General features: G+C 41.4%; 1 protein-coding gene across 9 annotated transcripts in view; it reads left to right on the top strand.

The window, feature by feature from the left end:
• STXBP5L (syntaxin binding protein 5 like) overlaps positions 1 to 18,821 on the top strand; it is a 779,311-nt gene that overhangs the window by 377,716 nt on the left and 382,774 nt on the right. For all 9 annotated transcript variants that reach the window (XM_029578338.1, XM_029578339.1, XM_029578335.1 and 6 more), the window contains one exon: positions 13,029 to 13,183. In XM_029578338.1, coding sequence (XP_029434198.1) covers positions 13,029 to 13,183 — 155 coding nt within the window. The remainder of the gene's footprint in view (positions 1 to 13,028; positions 13,184 to 18,821) is intronic.

Raw genomic sequence — 18,821 nt, 5'->3', positions numbered from 1 at the left:
CTGTCCCAGACTCATCCGACCAGGCCCTCTCACAGAGGTCAGGCTCGTCAGCATAGACCCCCAAAAACCCAACCAGCTCCTCTGACTGGTCCTGCCTCAGGGATTTGACTCCCTTCTAGAGAGCAGCAGTCAAACCCCCCCCCCCCCCCCACCCCCACCCCAACCATCTTTCCTGTGGGAGGCCACCTGTGCCACTTTGCCAACAAATGGCACACAATCACCACCGACCAATGGGTCCTCTCTGTAGTTGCCCACTGTTACCATCTAAATTTCCTTACACTACCACTGGACTCTCCACCATGTCCGGCATGGAGTCTAACCGACCACACTCCACTTCTCGAGGCAGAGCTCTCAATCCTCCTGCAGTCCAATGCCGTGGAACCGGTTACCCGGCTGCAGCAAGGAAAAGGGTTCTACTCTCGATATTTTCTAATTCCAAAAACGTCAGGCAGCATATGTCCTATACTGGATCTCCGCACCCTAAACAAACAACTCCGCAAGGAAAAGTTCAGGATGGTTACCTTGGGCACCATGCTCCCTCCCCTACAAAAGGGAGATTGGCTCTGCTTTCTAGATCTTCAGGAGGCTTATGCCCATACAGCCATATACCCTCCTCATAGAAAATATCTCAGATTCATAGTAGGTCGAAGGCATTTCCAATACTGGGTGCTGCCGTTCGGCTTGGCGTCAGCACTCCGAGTATTTACAAAATGCCTGGCAGTAGTAGCAGCGCAGTATCCATGTCTATCTGTATGTAGACGATTGGCTGCTCAGAGGTCCATCCAAGGAGGTAGTACTTCAATTCCTCCGTCTTGCCATACACCTGCTACAGTCCTTGGGGTTTCTCATAAACTATCCCAAATCACATCTGTCTCCATCACGCACCCTCTCGTTCATCAGAGCAGATCTAAACAATTTTATTATTTTTTTATTTTTATTTTATTTTTATTTTTTATTTTATTTCATTCCATTTTATTTTTTCTTCCGCTTTTCTCCACTCCTTTTTCTACATCTCTTCTTAGTTCCTTCTCCCTAACTAAGCCTAGTAAAAGCACAACAAATTTTGGATTATTCATTTGTTAGACTTTTATTACTTATGACCTTCATTACTATGTAATCCAATTCTTATTTACCCTGATTACTATGTAATTCAAATTGTATACTTGGTTTTTCTTCTCTTTGACTATGTTACTTAAAGTTGCTTAAATGTTCATTGTTCCATGTAATGCCGTCAGGCAAGTTTTTGTTCTTTGTAAACCGGTTTGATTTGCATCTAATGTAGGAAGATCGGTATAAAAAAAACAAAAAATAAAAATAAATAAATAAACAAACACCATTCAAGCCAGAGCGTTCCTCCCAAAGGATTGAGCACGCAAACTGTCAAACTTGGCCAAAGCAGTGCAGACTAAGCGAACCGCTATAGCTAGTCACCTGCTTACCTTGCTAGGGCACATGGCATCTACGGTTCATGTTACTCCAATGGCTCAACTAGCCATGCGAGTAACACAATGGAATTTAAAGTCCCAGTGGTCCCAATCAAACCAAAATCTGTCATATATTGTCTACATAACCAGCCAGCTTAGCCTCTCACTAGCTTGATGGATACAGGAGTCCAATCTTCGGATAGGACTACCCTTTCAAACTCCAGATCCTCAGATTACATTGACCACAGATATCTCCAACCTGGGTTGGGGAGCCCATGTCAACGACCTACAAACCCAGGGAACCTGGACCAGAGCAGAGGCAAATCACCAGATAAATTTTCTGGAGTTCCGGGTGATACTTTATGCCCTATTCGCATTTCAGGATTGCCTGTCCAACAAGGTAATCCTGATTCAAACAGACAATCAGGTAGCGATGTGGTACCTCAACAAGCAAGGAGGCACAGGCTCTTACCTGCTATGCCAGGAGGCGGCACAGATCTGGGCCTGGGCTTTCTCTCATTCCATGCAACTGAGAGCAATCTACCTGGCAGGCATGGACAATGTGATGGCAGACCATCTCAGCCAGACCTTTCATCCTCATGAATGGTCCCTAAATCCCACTGTAGCGAACAGCATTTTCCACCAGTGGGGTTGCCTGCACATAGACCTCTTTGCGTCAGTTCACAACCGCAAAGTAGACCAATTCTTCTCTCTACACCGCAGCCGCGAAACACCACCGTATAGTAGACTTGTGGAAAACGGGTCTTCTATACGCATACCCTCCTCTTCCATTCATCACCAAGACTCTTGTGAAGTTACAACAAGACCAGGGCACAATGATCCTCATAGCCCCTTACTGGCCACCACAGGTTTGGTTTCCCATCCTAAGCGACCTCTCAGTCCAGCAACCAATTCACCTGGGCACAGATCCAACTCTCATAACGCAGAACAACAGACTGTTGCATCACCCAAACCTCTACACCCTGTCTCTGATGGCATGGATGTTGAAAGGTTGATTCTACAATCCCTTAACCTTTCTAACAATGTGTCCCAGATCCTCATTCTTCACGAAAGCCTTCTACTAGAAAATCTTATCGTTCCAAGTGGAAAAGATTCTCCTTGTGGTGCACGACAAAAGAAATAGATCCCTTTTCCTGCCTCACAACAAAATTCCTGGACAACCTCTGGCACCTCTTGGAGTCTGGCCTACAAACTTCCTCCATTCTACTACATATAAGTGTCATAGCTGCTTACCACAAAGGTGTAGGAGATGCCCCACTTTCAGCGCAACCCCTTGTAGGACGCTTTGAGAGGCTTTCTCCAACTGAAGCCTCCACTGCGTCCCCCAGTTGCAGCATGGGACCTCAATGTTGTGTTAACATGGCTCATGCGATCTCCGTTTGAGCCCCTACACTCCTGCGAGCTTAGACATCTCACTTGGAAAGTGATCTTTCTGGTTGCTATAACTTTGGCTTGCAGAGTCAGTGAACTACAGGCACTGGTAACATACCCACCTTATACAAACTTTCTCCACGATCATGTGGTATTCCGCACTCCCCTAAATTCTTGCCAAAGATAGTTTCTGATTTCCATTTAAATCAGTCCATAATACTTCCTACCTTTTTCCCAAAACCTCATTCACACCCAGGTGAGCGGGCACTGCATTCCTTGGACTGTAAACATGCGCTTGCCTTTTCTTTGGACCGCACTGCAGCCCATAGGAAGTCCACCCAACTTTTTGTCTCCTTTGATAAAACCAAACTGGGAGTTCCGATGGGCAAACAGTCCCTGTCCACCTGGCTGGTGGACTGTATTAAATTCTGCTACCAACAAACAGGCCTTCCGCTACAGGGATGTGTGAAAGTGCATTCGGTTAGAGCCATAGCAACGTCTGTGGCGCACCTCCACTCCGTACCTATTGCTGAAATCTGTAGAGCTGCCACATGGGAATTCTCTCCATACCTTCGCAGCTCATTATTGTCTCGACAAGGCTGGCAGGCAAGATTGTGTCTTTGGCCAGTCTGTACTATGTAATTTGTTTCCAGTTTAAAAACCTAACTTCCTACCTACAACCCACTGTAAAATTCAGGCTGCCCTCACAACCAACAACACCCCTGTTGATGTGCCTGTTGCACATCGTTGGGTGCTTTTGGTTCACTCTATTTGGGCATCCTGTAGCTCGCTATTCACCCATATGTGAGGATTACCATCCTGCTTGTCCTGGGAGAAAGCAGGGTTGCTTACCTGTCACAGGTATTCTCCCAAGATAGCAGGATGTTAGTCCTCACGAAACCCGCCCGCCACCCTGCAGAGTTGGGTTCGCTTACGTTTTCTTATTTTATTTTTCACTCGTACCTTTTTGCTACAAACAAGACTGAAGGGGGACCCCTGCTGGATCAGGGTTGGTGGTATGCTCAGTGTGCCAGTCAAAGTTGTAGAAACTTTGACAAAAGTGTTCCGTGATAGGGCTCCATCCGATGTCACCCATATGTGAGGACTAACATCCTGCTGTCCTGGGAGAACACTTGTTACAGGTAAGCAACTCTTCTTTTCTAACAGTGAAGACTACCTTTGAAACTTTTTTAGGAACAACTTGTTTACCACAGCAATTTGAAAAGATATCATGACATTTTTTTATGTATGTATGTCTTTGCAAAATATATTGATTTTTGGTTTGTAGTGTCAACCTATAACTTGAAGTTTTACTCTTTCCTTTTAGATATTGTATGCACAGTGGTGTTTGTTTCCTTTGGTATTTAGTATGATGTCTCTGAACAGCATTCAAAGAATGATTATTTTTCTAACAATTCAAAGCTTTAACATATCAGCAGTTAAATAGTAACACATGATGATCAATTCAAAATGCTTCTACATAATTTATGATAGTGGAATAGAGAAAAATGAAAGCCTTGGGAATTATGCTGGACATACCAAAGAACACTCAGATTGTCTGGATCATGCCATTGCTGATTGTGTTCCCCTTTTGTCCAGGTAGAAGATAAAAGGAAATCATATAGCAAATGTAACTCTTAAAGGCAAATTTTAAAAGCCCTGTGTGCAGCAGAGCCGGGAGATTCAAGAGTATCTTGAGCCGGTGTGTGTCGCATCAATTTTAAGAAATGCTCAAGTTATGCGCGTATCTCCTGGTACACGTACAAATGGGAAAGGCAAAAAAAGGACAGGGCATGAGTGGGGTCTAGTTGGGACATGGGCGGTCCAGATACATGCGCATAAATAATTACGTGCACAAGTACGCGCTGGGATCTTCTACCACATAACTTTACTTCTGCTATGGATGGCGTGCAAGTAATGAAATAAAACAACAAAGCTAATTAGCAAGCTTTTAGGGGTTAGTGCTAAAAGGGTAAAAGGGAGGCGTATTAACTAGGAGGGTTAGGAAGTTCTATCCTTTACCTGGGTGAACAGGAACAGACTGGGGAAGCTAGTAATTGTTATCAGCATGCGTATCTAATAAAATCCAACCACTTAAGTGGTAGAGCCAGCATTTGCACACACATGCGTGCGTACATATGACATTGTATGTACATGTATGCGCGCACAGCTGATTTTATATCATATGCGCATATATTATAAAATGACCACATCTCTGGGCGTGAGCTGCCATATGTGCGTATATGTAGGTGCATCCAGCTGTTTGAAAGTCACTGTCTTAGATGTTAGGAAAAGCAGATCTAACTTTGTACATGATTATTTTTAGCATCCTATAAACTTAACAGAGCTGCATAATTGACTTCATGCCAAATTAGAATATTTTTGCATAAAGGCACAACTACTATATATTTTAACACTTTATTTTGGCCTGTAGAGTAGTATTTTGTGTGAGCTGTTCTACAAAATTGGCTAAGGCTTACTTAAATTCCTAAGTTCTGCCTATTTGACAATTGACATCCATTTGCTCCAATCTTCTGTTTTGATCTAGAAAAATGTGTATAGCTCTAGACAAAATTAAGTGTATAATTCCCCATGGGGAAGCGGGTACTAGGGATATGGAAGTAAAAAATATTTGTTTCAGGAGGAGGGGTGGTGTTCATTCTTCAGTTTGTTTAATGTTTTTTTATTCATTTCCTAAGCCAAAATAAAAATTACCCAAAAAATCCCAAGAGCTCTCGGGTGGTGCTAAAGTGACATTACTATTGCTCCTGCACTTTGGACTATGTGGACCCCTGCAGATGGGGTTAATGGGAACCAGGGTGGTTCCCAGCCCTAGCAATTTTTATGGGGCAGGAATGTAGGTCAGAGGGCCTCAGGGAAGCTCTAGATTGGCCAGGGTCAGCTCAGCCAGGTAGGTCTGTGCTCTGGGTTTGTCTTTGTGGGATGGGAATGGGTTGGAGTGCCTTGGGGAAACCCATTTTTTTTTTTTTAATTAAAATGAAAATACCCAAAACTTTTTGGGTAGTTTTTGTGCAAGGCCATATTTAATGGCCTTTTTCAATTTGGAGATTTAGTTCACTTAAAAGAAATGCACATCTATAGTGGGTATTCATACATGTCAGTTCTACAACTGGAGAGCAATAATTCTCTAAAGACATGTAGGTTCATCATTTCACACATTTGGAGATCATGGCTGTATATAGCACTAAATGTACAATATTCAGCTATTAATAGAACTCAATCTATGATGTTTTCTAGCAACCGTCATAAATGGCCACAATTGCTAATGGCTTATTTGAATCAAGCCCTTAAAGCACTGGGCTTGTATAATCATAGGTTGCTGAAAATGGACAGGGCAAACACTGTGTAAAAACTACTAATGTTTGCACTTAGCTTGTTCCACCAGACAGCAAATGAATATTTTTCAATTCCTGAAGTACTTGCTCCAACACTACAGTGTTTCGGAGTTTCCAACTCCTTCCTCAGGGAACTTCAGGGAGGCAGTGTGCTGGTAGGAAAATTCTGTGTGGAAAGACAAAGCAAAACAGAGTTCTGAACATTGCCAAAGGCTAATGAACCAACAATAGGCTGAGAGCTGGAGTCGGGAGACTTACTGTATAGCAGAGGCTGAGGTCATTCAAAACGCTGAAAAACATTTGCTGTGAATGCTGCAATAAGTAACACAAATTGGTTATATCCTCCTTATTATGCCGACAAAACAAATATTAGAAGGCTGGAAGTGTGCAGACAACGTGAAAGAGTGTCTTTTTAGAAGTAGTATACCTCTGCGCTGAGATCTATAATCGGACATCGCGCTAAACTTCTTTGAATTAACAACTAAAAAGTATCAAAGTCTCTTGAAAGTATAGAAAAATGCCACTCCGGTGCAAAAATGTAAAAAACGTACGTGTACTGCAACTGTACAGCCTTGCTGTGATTTGTGCCGCTGAATGACAAGTAAACGTGGGAAAAACTGCCGGCTTTAAAGGAGACCCACAGACCAAGTTTGCTGGTAGCAGGAAATGACGTATACGACTCAAAAATGGAGGTGACATATTAAAGGAATCCTTGTCTGAATGTGATCCAAATAAGGGCAATGATGTCATAAGTCGGCCATTTTGAAAAACGAGGCTGCAGTCAAAGAATGGACACCCCGCTGTAGAAGAAGGGAATCCTTGTCTAAATGTGATCCAAATAAGGGCAATGATGTCATAAGTCGGCCATTTTTAAAAACAAAACAAAATTACATAATGGCAGAGAGAGAATGGACACACCGCAGCAGAGGAACACTATATTAACTGGATGATTAAATAAGGGAAAACCATTCCACCTTCTCATTTAGCCCCAAAGGTTCTGTGGAGCGTAACTGGAAAATCCAACGATTCTCTTGATAATTTAACCGTGATGTTCTATCTCCTCCTCTCCAGTGCAGGGGAATGTGTTCCAAAATAGTCCATTTATAATCTTCGAATGTATGTGTGTGTGTCATGCTGTGTTGGACTAAGGGAGCCTTTATGTCCTTATTATTAATTCTGCTGTGATGTTCTGTGAGTCTAATCCGAATTCTGCGACGTGTACTTCCTATATAAATTTTGTTACAAGGACACTGTAATGCGTAAATTACAAAATCAGTGTTGCAATTTACTGTGTGTTTATGATTGATTTGAAAGCCTGTTTGTGGGTCAGTCCACTGAAAACCAGTCATAGCAAGACTACAGCAAGAGCATTTCCCACAAGTAGTTAATTGTCCTTGTCTTGAGCCTAATTGAAAACAGGGAGCAGCCCTGACTACTTTTTGTTTGATGTTGTGACCACGAGTATAGGCGAACATAAGGGGGTTCGCTAAAAGGTAGATGAGGGCTAAGTACGTGCCAGTTGTTCAAAATGGCTTGCTTAATTTGTGAAGTGAGCTCTGTGTATGGTAAAACACAAATCAGGTTAGGGATTTCATCACGATGTTTGTATATTAGTAGTTGACTTCTGTCAGAAAATGTGGCTCTTTTATAAGCTCTGCGTATCACATGGGTAGGATAACCTCTATCTAGAAATCTATTATGGAGATACTCTGCTTGTGTATGAAAATCTTTGATATCTGAGCACAGTCTCCGGAGTCTAAAAAATTGACCCACGGGTAAACCACCTTTGAATTTTCTAGGGTGATGACTCTGAAACCGAAGATAATTATTACGATCGGTAGGCTTCCTGAATAATGTGGTGCTTATACCCTGAGAAGTCTTCATAATTTGTATATCTAGAAATGAAATGGAATGTTGATTGTAGACAATGCTGAACTTGAGGTGTGAATTGACCTGATTGAGCCATTGATGGAACTGTAATAATTGTGCTTCTGTATTAGTCCAAATAAAAAATATATCGTCTATATATCGTGACCATAGTTGAACAAATTGAAAATGTGGGGACCGGTAAACATAATCTTCCTCAAATTTAGTTACGTAGAGGTTGGCAACATCCGGGGCAATGGGCGAACCCATTGCTACGCCGTGCGTTTGAAGATAAAATCGTTGTTCAAAAGAAAAGAAATTATTATTAAGAATAATTTCTGTTAATTCAATCAAAAATTCAGATGGAATACGATGTGGTCTCATTCTATGTTCTACTGTGTCTTGAATGAGGAGAAGTGCTTCTGATTGCGGAATGTTAGTGTAAAGCGCCTCAATATCAAGGCTAACTAAAAAATGACTGGTGGATGTGTGACTGACCGTGGAGAGTTTATTAAGCATGTCTGAAGTGTCTTGAATGTATGAGGTAGCATTTGTAACAGGAGCACGTAAGAAAATGTCCGTGAATTTGGCTAATGGTTCCTTTAATATGTCACCTCTATTTTTGAGTCGTATACGTCATTTCCTGCTACCAACAAACTTGGTCGGCGGGTCTCCTTTAAAGCCGGCAGTTTTTCCCGCGTTTACTTGTCATTCAGCGGCACAAATCACAGCAAGGCTGTACAGTTGCAGTACACGTACGTTTTTTACATTTTTGCACCGGAGTGGCATTTTTCTATACTTTCAAGAGACTTTGATACTTTTTAGTTGTTAATTCAAAGAAGTTTAGCGCGATGTCCGATTATAGATCTCAGCGCAGAGGTATACTACTTCTAAAAAGACACTCTTTCACGTTGTCTGCACACTTCCAGCCTTCTAATATTTGTTTTGTCGGCATAATAAGGAGGATATAACCAATTTGTGTTACTTATAGCAGCATTCACAGCAAATGTTTTTCAGCGTTTTGAATGACCTCAGCCTCTGCTATACAGTAAGTCTCCCGACTCCAGCTCTCAGCCTTTTGTTGGTTCATTAGCCTTTGGCAATGTTCAGAACTCTGTTTTGCTTTGTCTTTCCACACAGAATTTTCCTACCAGCACACTGCCTCCCTGAAGTTCCCTGAGGAAGGAGTTGGAAACTCCGAAACACTGTAGTGTTGGAGCAAGTACTTCAGGAATTGAAAAATATTCATTTGCTGTCTGGTGGAACAAGCTAAGTGCAAACATTAGTCGTTTTTACACAGTGTTTGCCCTGTCCATTTTCAGCAACCTATGATTATACAAGCCCAGTGCTTTAAGGGCTTGATTCAAATAAGCCATTAGCAATTGTGGCCATTTATGACGGTTGCTAGAAAACATCATAGATTGAGTTCTATTAATAGCTGAATATTGTACATTTTGTTCATTTCTGATTTTCAGCTACCTTGAGTGTTTATAAGTGTATATAGCACTAAGCAGAATGAAATGCGTCTTTTTCCTTTTATCCATCAATCCAGTCAGACGTATCCCAGTAGGCACTGTGGTTTTTAGTTGAGCATTTGTACTTCTTCTCTTGAACTGGGCCAGAAATGTATTATTTTATCTCCTTAGTTACCTAATCAGGGTTTTAGACAATGAGCCCTTCTAAAAGTTTAATTTTCTTATTTGATGTTCTGTCAAATTGATCCCCTTTATTTTTATTTATTTATTGATTGATTTTTTTATGCAGAAAAGAGGCATCAGGCAAATCTCCAATCATTTTTTCTTTTGCAGATATCTGTTCTCTGAAGAAATTTTTTTTCTTTTTGATTATCATTTTTCTCATTATCTTAGAGAATCTAACTAGCAGATTCAATTTCTATCCCAGGTGCACACAGATGTCCATGCTGCATTTGTCTTGGAAAGTACCATAATTGTGATCTGCTCCAGGATGACACCTATAGAGGTTTAGTCACAGGAGGACAGGATTTGTGCCTTCTTTGCCAGTGAATTTAAGGCCATCTCTAAGAAGCTGACACTGAGGCACAAGACTTGGCCCAGGAAGCCTACCAGTGTTGTACTGGTAGTCAGGCCTTGCCAAAAGAGTTCCTCAGCCTCTTTAGATCCTCACTTCATGCATAGGCTTAAGAATCTAAAGTCAAATCTTATTCTCCAAATACTCCAAAGGCTTTCAGCAAGAGCCAATTCATTACCATCTGGTTGTTTCCTGGCAATGCTATCTGAAATGTACAGTGTCCTATGAGGGCTACCTCATTTTTGTCATCCATACTGTTCAACATGAAGTTGGATAGGAAAAGTTTGCTGAAATTTGCTTGATGCACTATTGGTGTTAAGATTCAAGCATCAAGCCCCTCAGCTTAGATGAATGCATCAAACAACCCACCAACTGATTTGTTTCTATCCGCATCAGCACTGAGTTTTCTGACACCAACAATGACTCAACTTTCCAAGCGTTTCTTAAGCCACTCCAAGGTTCAAGACAGCAATATTGGCCCAGTAAGCTGAGACAATGTGTCCCTTGACCTTTGTCCTAAGAACAGTCAATCCAAGATGAGACCTCTTGATTTCTGGGTTGGCACCATTTCAACACTCTTTAGCTCCTCGATGAATAAAGGACTGAGTTAAAAGAATGCTTGTGCTTCAGGCATTTCAGTATTGGTAGTAACCCTGAAGAGGATTATTCCCCAGAGTTCTGTTTTGAAAACCTCTTTGTAAAAGGAGAAAATGTTATTCACCTGAGGATCTTTTCTTCCCAAGTTTTATTCAAAGGATGTCTTAGGCCATCTTGTTGGATTTGCAGATAGAAGGGGAATTCAAAGAACTTATACTTAGTGGTCTGAAGTGCCTCAATGTTCTATCCATCCTCTTTTCCAGGATGTATGGAGGAGGATGTAGAAAACCCCACACTATGCACATTTTGGTTGGGAAATATGCAAAAATGTGAAGTATTGCATCGAGGCAGTTGCAGTATTCAACAAACCCCCAATGCCACACCAAAGTGAGGAGATCAAATCTGCTTTTTAAGTCTTAAGAGTTTCAAGATCTATCCTTCTTGCCCCAGCTTTTATTTATTTTAGCATAATATTTCTGGTTCGGATTGCATTCATTTGAAATGAAAATGAAAAATGTGATGAATGAGCCTGCTTTTGTTTCATTTGAAACAAACAGTTTTCCCCCCCAAAAAAACAAAAAATTTGTGAATTTTTTGTTTTCAAGAAATAGTGTGCCCTATTAGCAAATAGGCAGCACGGTTAACGGAACAAGCCTCTGGTGCAACAAGGCTTCAGTCTAGCCTGTTGCCAGAGCTTGGTCCAATAGACTTGGACCCAACACTGAGTCCTATCACCCAGGACCAGGCCTTCCAGTGGTGGCTTTCTTCTTTTGTTGGTGAAAAATGGCACCCTCCCCTGGTAGGAAGCGCCTCAGTGATGTCTTTGCAGTGCTGGCCTCCCGAACGAATGGCACCATATTGATATATGGCCATAGATTTCACCAGCTGTACAGCAATATGGTGTCGTCCATTTAGGAAGAAGGCGCCTCTGTAACGTGCATTCTTCCAGCTGATGGTGCAATTTTTCATCGACAGAAGAAGAGACAAGATGCCAGAAGACCTGGTCCTCAGCCTCCAGGCTTGGGCCTGGGCCTGGGCCTCAGTGATGGGATCCAGCTTTGGGCCTGGGCCTAGGCCTAGGCCTCAATGACAGGACCTGGTATTGGGCCTTGGCTCAGGCCTTGAGGATGGGACCCAGCCTCGGGCCTTGGCGACTAGACCCAGCCTCTGGCCTGGCTCCAGGCCTTGGCGATTGGGTCCCAGCCTTGGCGACAGGATTCAGTCTCAGGCCTTGGCCCATGTAATTTTTTCTTGTACAATAAAGTCAGTGGAGCCTATGGATTGCTTCCCTCATTGATTTCAATGTAAAATTTATTTATTTAATGGCATTTATATACCGACGTACGTTGGGAACATCTCGTCGGTTTACAAAGAACAAAACTAGCAACATTTGAGACAAAACTGACGAATGAGTGTGAGCTATGAAATGAATAAACGAACCTAAATTAATTTTTTGAGGTTACAGATCCCTAATTTCTGGACCTTACTGGGAAGCACAATTATTGAAATGCTATGCTACAGACCCACATAGCTTCTTATCAATTCTATAGATTTGAATATTTGCATATTATTTTGTAAGGTACTGCAAAATTCAAAGTCTATATCCCTTGAGAGAGAAAATGAATTTCATAAAGTCTATTACTGTTTTAGTCTTCAGCCACTCTGGAAGAGCATTCCATGTGCCCAATCACAATCACTCCTGCCCTGCTGGCTATGGAATTCAAAATGGCACCAGCTAACCTGTAACTCTTGTTTGCACCATATGTGCAGTTGGGCATTTCTTCTACACAGAAGACCCTCCTGGGTTTCACCATTTAGAAGTCTTAAAAGCCCTGTTCTGTTTTTGTTTTAATTCCTGTTTTGTTTGATGTACCTATTATGTATGTTTTATTTTATGTAAGCCACTTAAAGGCTGTGATTTAGGTGGCCTACAAGAACTTTGAAATAAATAAGTAAAAATGAATACATATTTTATTCAATAAAGAATTAGTTACCATATTTTTCCTATAGAAACCCAAGATGTCGATCTAATAAATATAAACTTTCTATTGAAACAGTGATTACGAAAGGTTTCAAGAAGCATTAAATGTTTTATTCAGAAATTTAAGCACATCACTAGAACTTAGTAATGCAATAATCTGGTCATTTGGAAGAAAGTACTATAAAACTAATACTTAAAAGTACTGCTTTCACTGTATTGGGTAATATGAAATAGCCATGTAGTATGAACATTTACAGAAAAACAACACTGGAAGTTCATTTAATAATTTTTTCAAATATTTTTCATCTTTTTATTTTGTCTAGTTATTGGATTACCCATAAAGATGTTGTGTTTTATTTACAGTGAACCATTTGTAATCTTTTCTGATGGGTTGTCATATGATAAAGCTTGTAGAAGACCAAGTCTTACCATAATGCATGGAAAAGCAATTACAGTTCTTGAAATGGATCATCCGATTGTCGACTTTTTAACACTTTGTGAAACACCATACCCAAATGGTGAGTTCTGTATATAAAACATTCTACTTTAGGGATGTGCTTTCATTTCATTTTGAAAACCTAACTTCTTTATTTGTTTTTGTTTCATTGCTAAGTGCAACAGGACATTTGCCCTTCCCCAACCACACATACCTTATCCATAGGTCCAAGGACAGGAGAGATCCCCCAGTCATGCATGCCATGCTTGATCTCCTTTTCAAAATGGCATAAGTTGGCATCATTTTTATTGTATGGAGGTATATCTGCACCTTTCTACAAAAGTACCTCCAGACAACAAAATGATAGTGACCTCAAGGCCCCAAGGTACTGTTTTAAATGGAGATCTGGTGGGAAAAGAGGGACTTTGGATTGTTCCTGCCCTTAGACCTGCATATGTGGTAAGTAATTGAAGGTGATCTTGAGAGGGGAGGGGCTATTTTGGCAGCAGAGGATTAGCGGATAGGGCAGACTCAACATTTTTTCTTTGTTTTGTTTTTTGTTTTATTTTTCTTGCTTTTTGTTTTATTTTAAATAAACAAAACAAATAAAAATGTTCAGACCACACCCATAACAATTTATTTAAGAAATGTATAGCCTGCACCAGTCCAAAGTTCAGAGCTAGGTACAGCTACTATTGTGTGTGTTAATGAGATAAAAAAGCCAAAAAAAAAAAAAAAAAATATATATATATATATATATATATATATATATAAAATATAGTGTCAATGTAGGAAAAACAGTTATGAACACATGATATACTATAAAAGCTATCTAAAAATATATCTATTTCTTTTTATTTTTACTATCAAAAAACTATTTTTATAGTACAAAAATTAATACAATATACCTTGATACAGAATTCTACATTGAGCAATTAAACCTTTAAAAATGTCCACGTAGTTCCTCAGTATAGGTAACTCTATAAGGCAGTATCAAATGTTCTATCAGAATCCTAGCAGCATGTCTGCTCAATAAGTTTCAATAAATCCATTTAACACTGGAGAGTCTTCTCATATATCATAAGAGGCTCAGAATCAATCCATTAGTAGCAGTTTCTTAAAATCGTAGAAAGGTTACCCTACTTTTATCCCAGTTTCAACCTCTTATCCACGTTAGCAGTCTAGACCGGTTCGCAGACTAAACTTGCTTCCTCGATAAAGATCCATCTTCGCAAAAACAGCATACATGTGTTTCCTTACCTGGATGACTGGCTAATCAAGCAAGGAGCTCTCAATGCTCTAAAGCTCACTATCAATCTGCTATACTCTTTGGGGTTTCTCTTCAATTACCAGTAATCCCACCTGAATCCATCTCACCTCCTTACCTTCATGGAGCAGATTTGGACCCCACAGTCGCAAAGGCCTTCGTGCCCAGCGACTGTGCAGACATACTCTCCAAACTAGCTACATCTCTGCGCACAAAGAAAACAGCCTCAGCGCATCAATTCCTCACATTGTTGGGCCACATGGCTTCCATGGTCCATGTCACTCCTATGGCCAGGCTAGCCATGAGAATAACTCAATGGACTTTGAAATCTCAGCAGCTTCAAGCCGCTCAACCTCTTTCATCCCTGATCCATATCACTGACCAGCTGCACCTGTCACTTCTCTGGTGGACAAACAGAGCCAATTTGCTGACAGGTCTACACTTCCAGCAACCACTTCCTCAAGTCATCTTAACCACGGATGCATCCAACTTGGGTTGGGGAGCTCATGTGAACAACCTTCAAACTCAAGGGACTTGGACACATCTCAAAGCAAAATTTCAGATCAACTTCCTAAAGCTTCGAGCCATACATTATGATCTATATGCGTTCAAGGACTGCCTTTCACACAAGACTGTTCTCATACAGACAGAGAACACAATTGCAATGTAGTACTTGAACAAACAGGGAGGATCAGGTTCTTAACTCCTCTGCCAAGAAGCTGCACAGATCTGGACCTGGGCCCTTGACATTCCATGCATCTCTGGGCCACTTATCTGGCAGGCACACAAAACGTAGTAGCAGATTGCCTAAATCGACAAATGGGGCAAGCCTTAAGTTTCCATATGATTACCCTCAATATAAAGGCTCCACAACAGTTGCATTGAATAGTCCTCATTTTGATAAATTTGATGGATAACACTTAAGGAATTATCAACTTACCAGATTATATAGTTGACTAGTATGTATTCAGGTAGACTATCACTCCCAGGCAATCCCCACCAATTTCAGTGCCAGGTACTATGCTACCACAGGGATCTGTGGAAGAGCCAGTTCTGCCTCCACTGCCACCCCCTTTAGCTGCTCTGACTTTACCAGCTATAAGGGCAGAACTGGACGGTTTCATCCGCCAGGTGGTTAGAGAAACTCTATGGGAGATTCCATCGATGCCATTGCCAGCACCAGCGCCGATTCCATCACCGGTACCGATGCCCGCACCGACGTCTGATTTGACACTATTGGCGCCGATACTCACCAAGCTAGATGCTCTTCTCGGTGCCATTCCAGTTCAATCTTTACCACTAGGATCAAAGACTCTGTTTCCCAGTCCTAGCGACGATGATGTCTCGAAGAGTTTACTGATGCCTGAACCAATACCAGGACAATTGGGCATATCACATCTGAGATCTTCCTTTTCTCCATTGCTTCCATCAGTGCCACTGATGAAACCATCGATGCCACCATCCCACCCTCACTCCACTCCTCCTCGACGACCTTCTTCGGACACCTGGGATGAGGGAGACACCGATACTTCATCGTAGGATATTTTATCGGATCCTTCCCCTCCGGAAGAGAGGAGAAAGTCCCCTCCAGAGGACCTCTCTTTTTTTCCAACTTGTAAGAGAGATGGCTGATACCATTCATTTTCAGTTAGCGACAGAAGAGGAAACCAGACAAAAAACCCTAGAGGTTTTACAATTTGTGGATTCTCCTAAAGAAGTTCTGGCAATCCCTGTACATGAAGTGCTCATGGATCTCCAGCACAGACTATGGGAACACCCTTGTACCATACCAGCAATAAACAAGCGGACTGATGCCTCTTACCTGGTGCAACATATTCCAGGTTTTCAGAAAACCCAGCTTCCACATCAGTCTGTGGTGGTGGAGTCGGCCCAGAATAAATTGGAGAATCCAACCACACTCATCTATGCCTCCTGGGAAGGATCAAAAGTTTCTGGACACTCTTGGCCGAAAAATGTTTCAAGGGTCCATGGTGGTTTCCAGAATTGCGTCATATCAGTTATATATGACTTAGTATCAGCGCAATTTGTGGAAGCAGATGCAAGAGCTGTCCGATTCACTTCCTCAACAGTTCCTGCTGTCCTGGGATAACACCTATTACAGGTACGCAATTTTGCTGTATGTTGGCACAAACCATGCGTGAGTGTATTCAAACTGTCCCAAGTCACTCGAGTCCATTCTGCTGAAACATATTTTAAAGTCCAAGAACATGCCAGTGTTTCAAAATAATGCGATGGACCATCTCAGATATGTTGGAATAAGGTATAATACATATTGGTCTCTTGCTTACTGGTCAAGTAGTTTGTAATAATAAATCTCTGTCAGCATATAATCCGCTCTAGCTGTAAAGTGTGGTCACATCACTGTGCTTGTCTTTGTATTCTTCTGGAGTAGCACATAAATGTTTCAATCTCAGAAATTGTCCCACAGGAATATTAATGCATAGATTGCTGGGATGGAAACTCTCAAAATGCAGTAAAGTATTCCTATCAGTGAGTTGGTGAAAATGGCTGAGGCAAGCCTCCCCTCATTTTTATACACTAGCACGATATCTGACTTGGATGGTATTATGTGGTAAACTGCAGATGACTATTTCTAGTATTAAGGCATGAAATAAAGATCTTTAATTCATTCTCTGTCTCTGACCATGCCAAGAAAGGGAGGGATTCCGCGCAGTTTGCCCGGGAAACCATTGTTAACATGGTGGGAGCTCGAGCTCCCTCTCCTCTCACGCCGCCTTTTGCGTGGCTGAACGTCGGTGCGGCATGGAGGGGGGAGGGAGTTCGTGATTACCTCAGTGGGGTGGGGCTGACATTGATCTCGCACTTATCGCAAGACCACAGTCCCATTGTCTTTCTCGCGGGCACCCAGCACGCTCTGTGGCCAGTGCCCGCGTTCCCAACCCACACACCCTTCACTTCTTTTGCAGTTGGGCAAAGGCTTGGGCAAGGTTGGTAGTTAGTGGCAGTTGTTAGAAAGTTCATGTTTGACCTATGTATATCTTGTCGCAGCTGGAATTGCGGGCGGACAGGGGTATCCGAGTTGTTAGGCCAATTGGGAGTGGATGACAGGGTGTGGTCAAACTGCAGGTCCTATGGGACAGTGTAGTAGTTAAAGTGGGCATGGGCTGCCCGGATGTGCCCCCTTGCTGGGAGGCATGGCGGGTAACCGGAAGGTTATGGTGGTCTTGCTCGACACTGTGGATGCCAGTATGATGCCTGGACTCGGGGCTTGTAGTATACAGCAGCAACTCCAGGTACTGTTAGAGTTGGTTTGTGTTACCAGTTAATAAAGCTGCAGCTTGTTTTCTCCCAAATCGCATGTCTCAGTGTTTTATTGATGGCGGGATTTGGGGACTGTTACAAGGGGGTGAGGGGAGTGGGAACGAAGATGCGAGCTGCCAATGTTAGGAAGGAAGCAAGTTTGATCTGCAAACTGGTCTAGACTGCTAATGTGGATAAGAGGTTGAAATTGGGATAAAAGCTGGGTAATCCTTCTATGATTTCAAGAAACTGCTACTAATGGATTGATTCTGACCCTTTTATGATGTATGAGAAGACTCTCCAGTGTTAAATGGACTTATTGAAACTTGAGCAGACATGCTGCCAGAATTCTGATGGAGCATTTGATACTGCCTTATAGAGGAACCACTTGGACATTTTTTTTAAGGTTTAATTGATCAATGTCTAATTCTTTATCAAGGTATATTGTATTAACTTTTGTACTATAAAAATAGCTTTTTGATAGTAAAAAATAAAAAGAGATAGATATTTTTCAGATATTTTTTATAGTATATCTTGTGTTCATAATTGTTTTTCTAAGTTGACAGTATGTACTATTGAACACTTCATTAATATTATTTTGAAATCCCAGTAATTTGTAACTGTATAGTGATCTATATATATATTAAATGCATATTTACTTAAATCTCTAATTCTTCTAAATTAAATGATCAAGTACATTTTTGAGGGCGTAAATAAACATTTGGATAAAGATGAGCCAGTTGATATAGGGTATCTGGATTTCCAGAAAGCAATTGACAAAGTCCCTCATAAGAGACTTCTTAGGAAATTAAAAAGTCATGGGATAGGGGGCAATGTCCTATTGTGGATTGCCAACTAGTTAAAAGATAGAAAACTGAGAATAGGGCTAAATGGTAAATTTTCCCAATGGAGAAAGGTGAATAGTGGAGTGCCCCAGGGATCTGTTCTGGGTCCTCTGCATTTTAATATATATTTTAAATGACCTGGAATGGGGAAATACAAGTGAGGTGATCAACTTTACCGATGACACAAAATAATTCAAAGTTGTTAAATCATAAGAGGATTGTGAGAAATTGCAAGACGACCTTGCAAAACTAGGAGACTGGGCATGCAAATGGTAAATTAAATTTAATGTGAAAAAGTGCAAAGTGATGCACTTAGGGAAGAATAA

The sequence above is a fragment of the Rhinatrema bivittatum genome, chromosome 15, assembly GCF_901001135.1.
Source record: "Rhinatrema bivittatum chromosome 15, aRhiBiv1.1, whole genome shotgun sequence".
NCBI classification, from domain to species: domain Eukaryota; kingdom Metazoa; phylum Chordata; class Amphibia; order Gymnophiona; family Rhinatrematidae; genus Rhinatrema; species Rhinatrema bivittatum.
The sequence above is the reverse complement of the archived record's forward strand: the minus strand, read 5'-3'. Positions and strand labels throughout refer to the sequence as shown.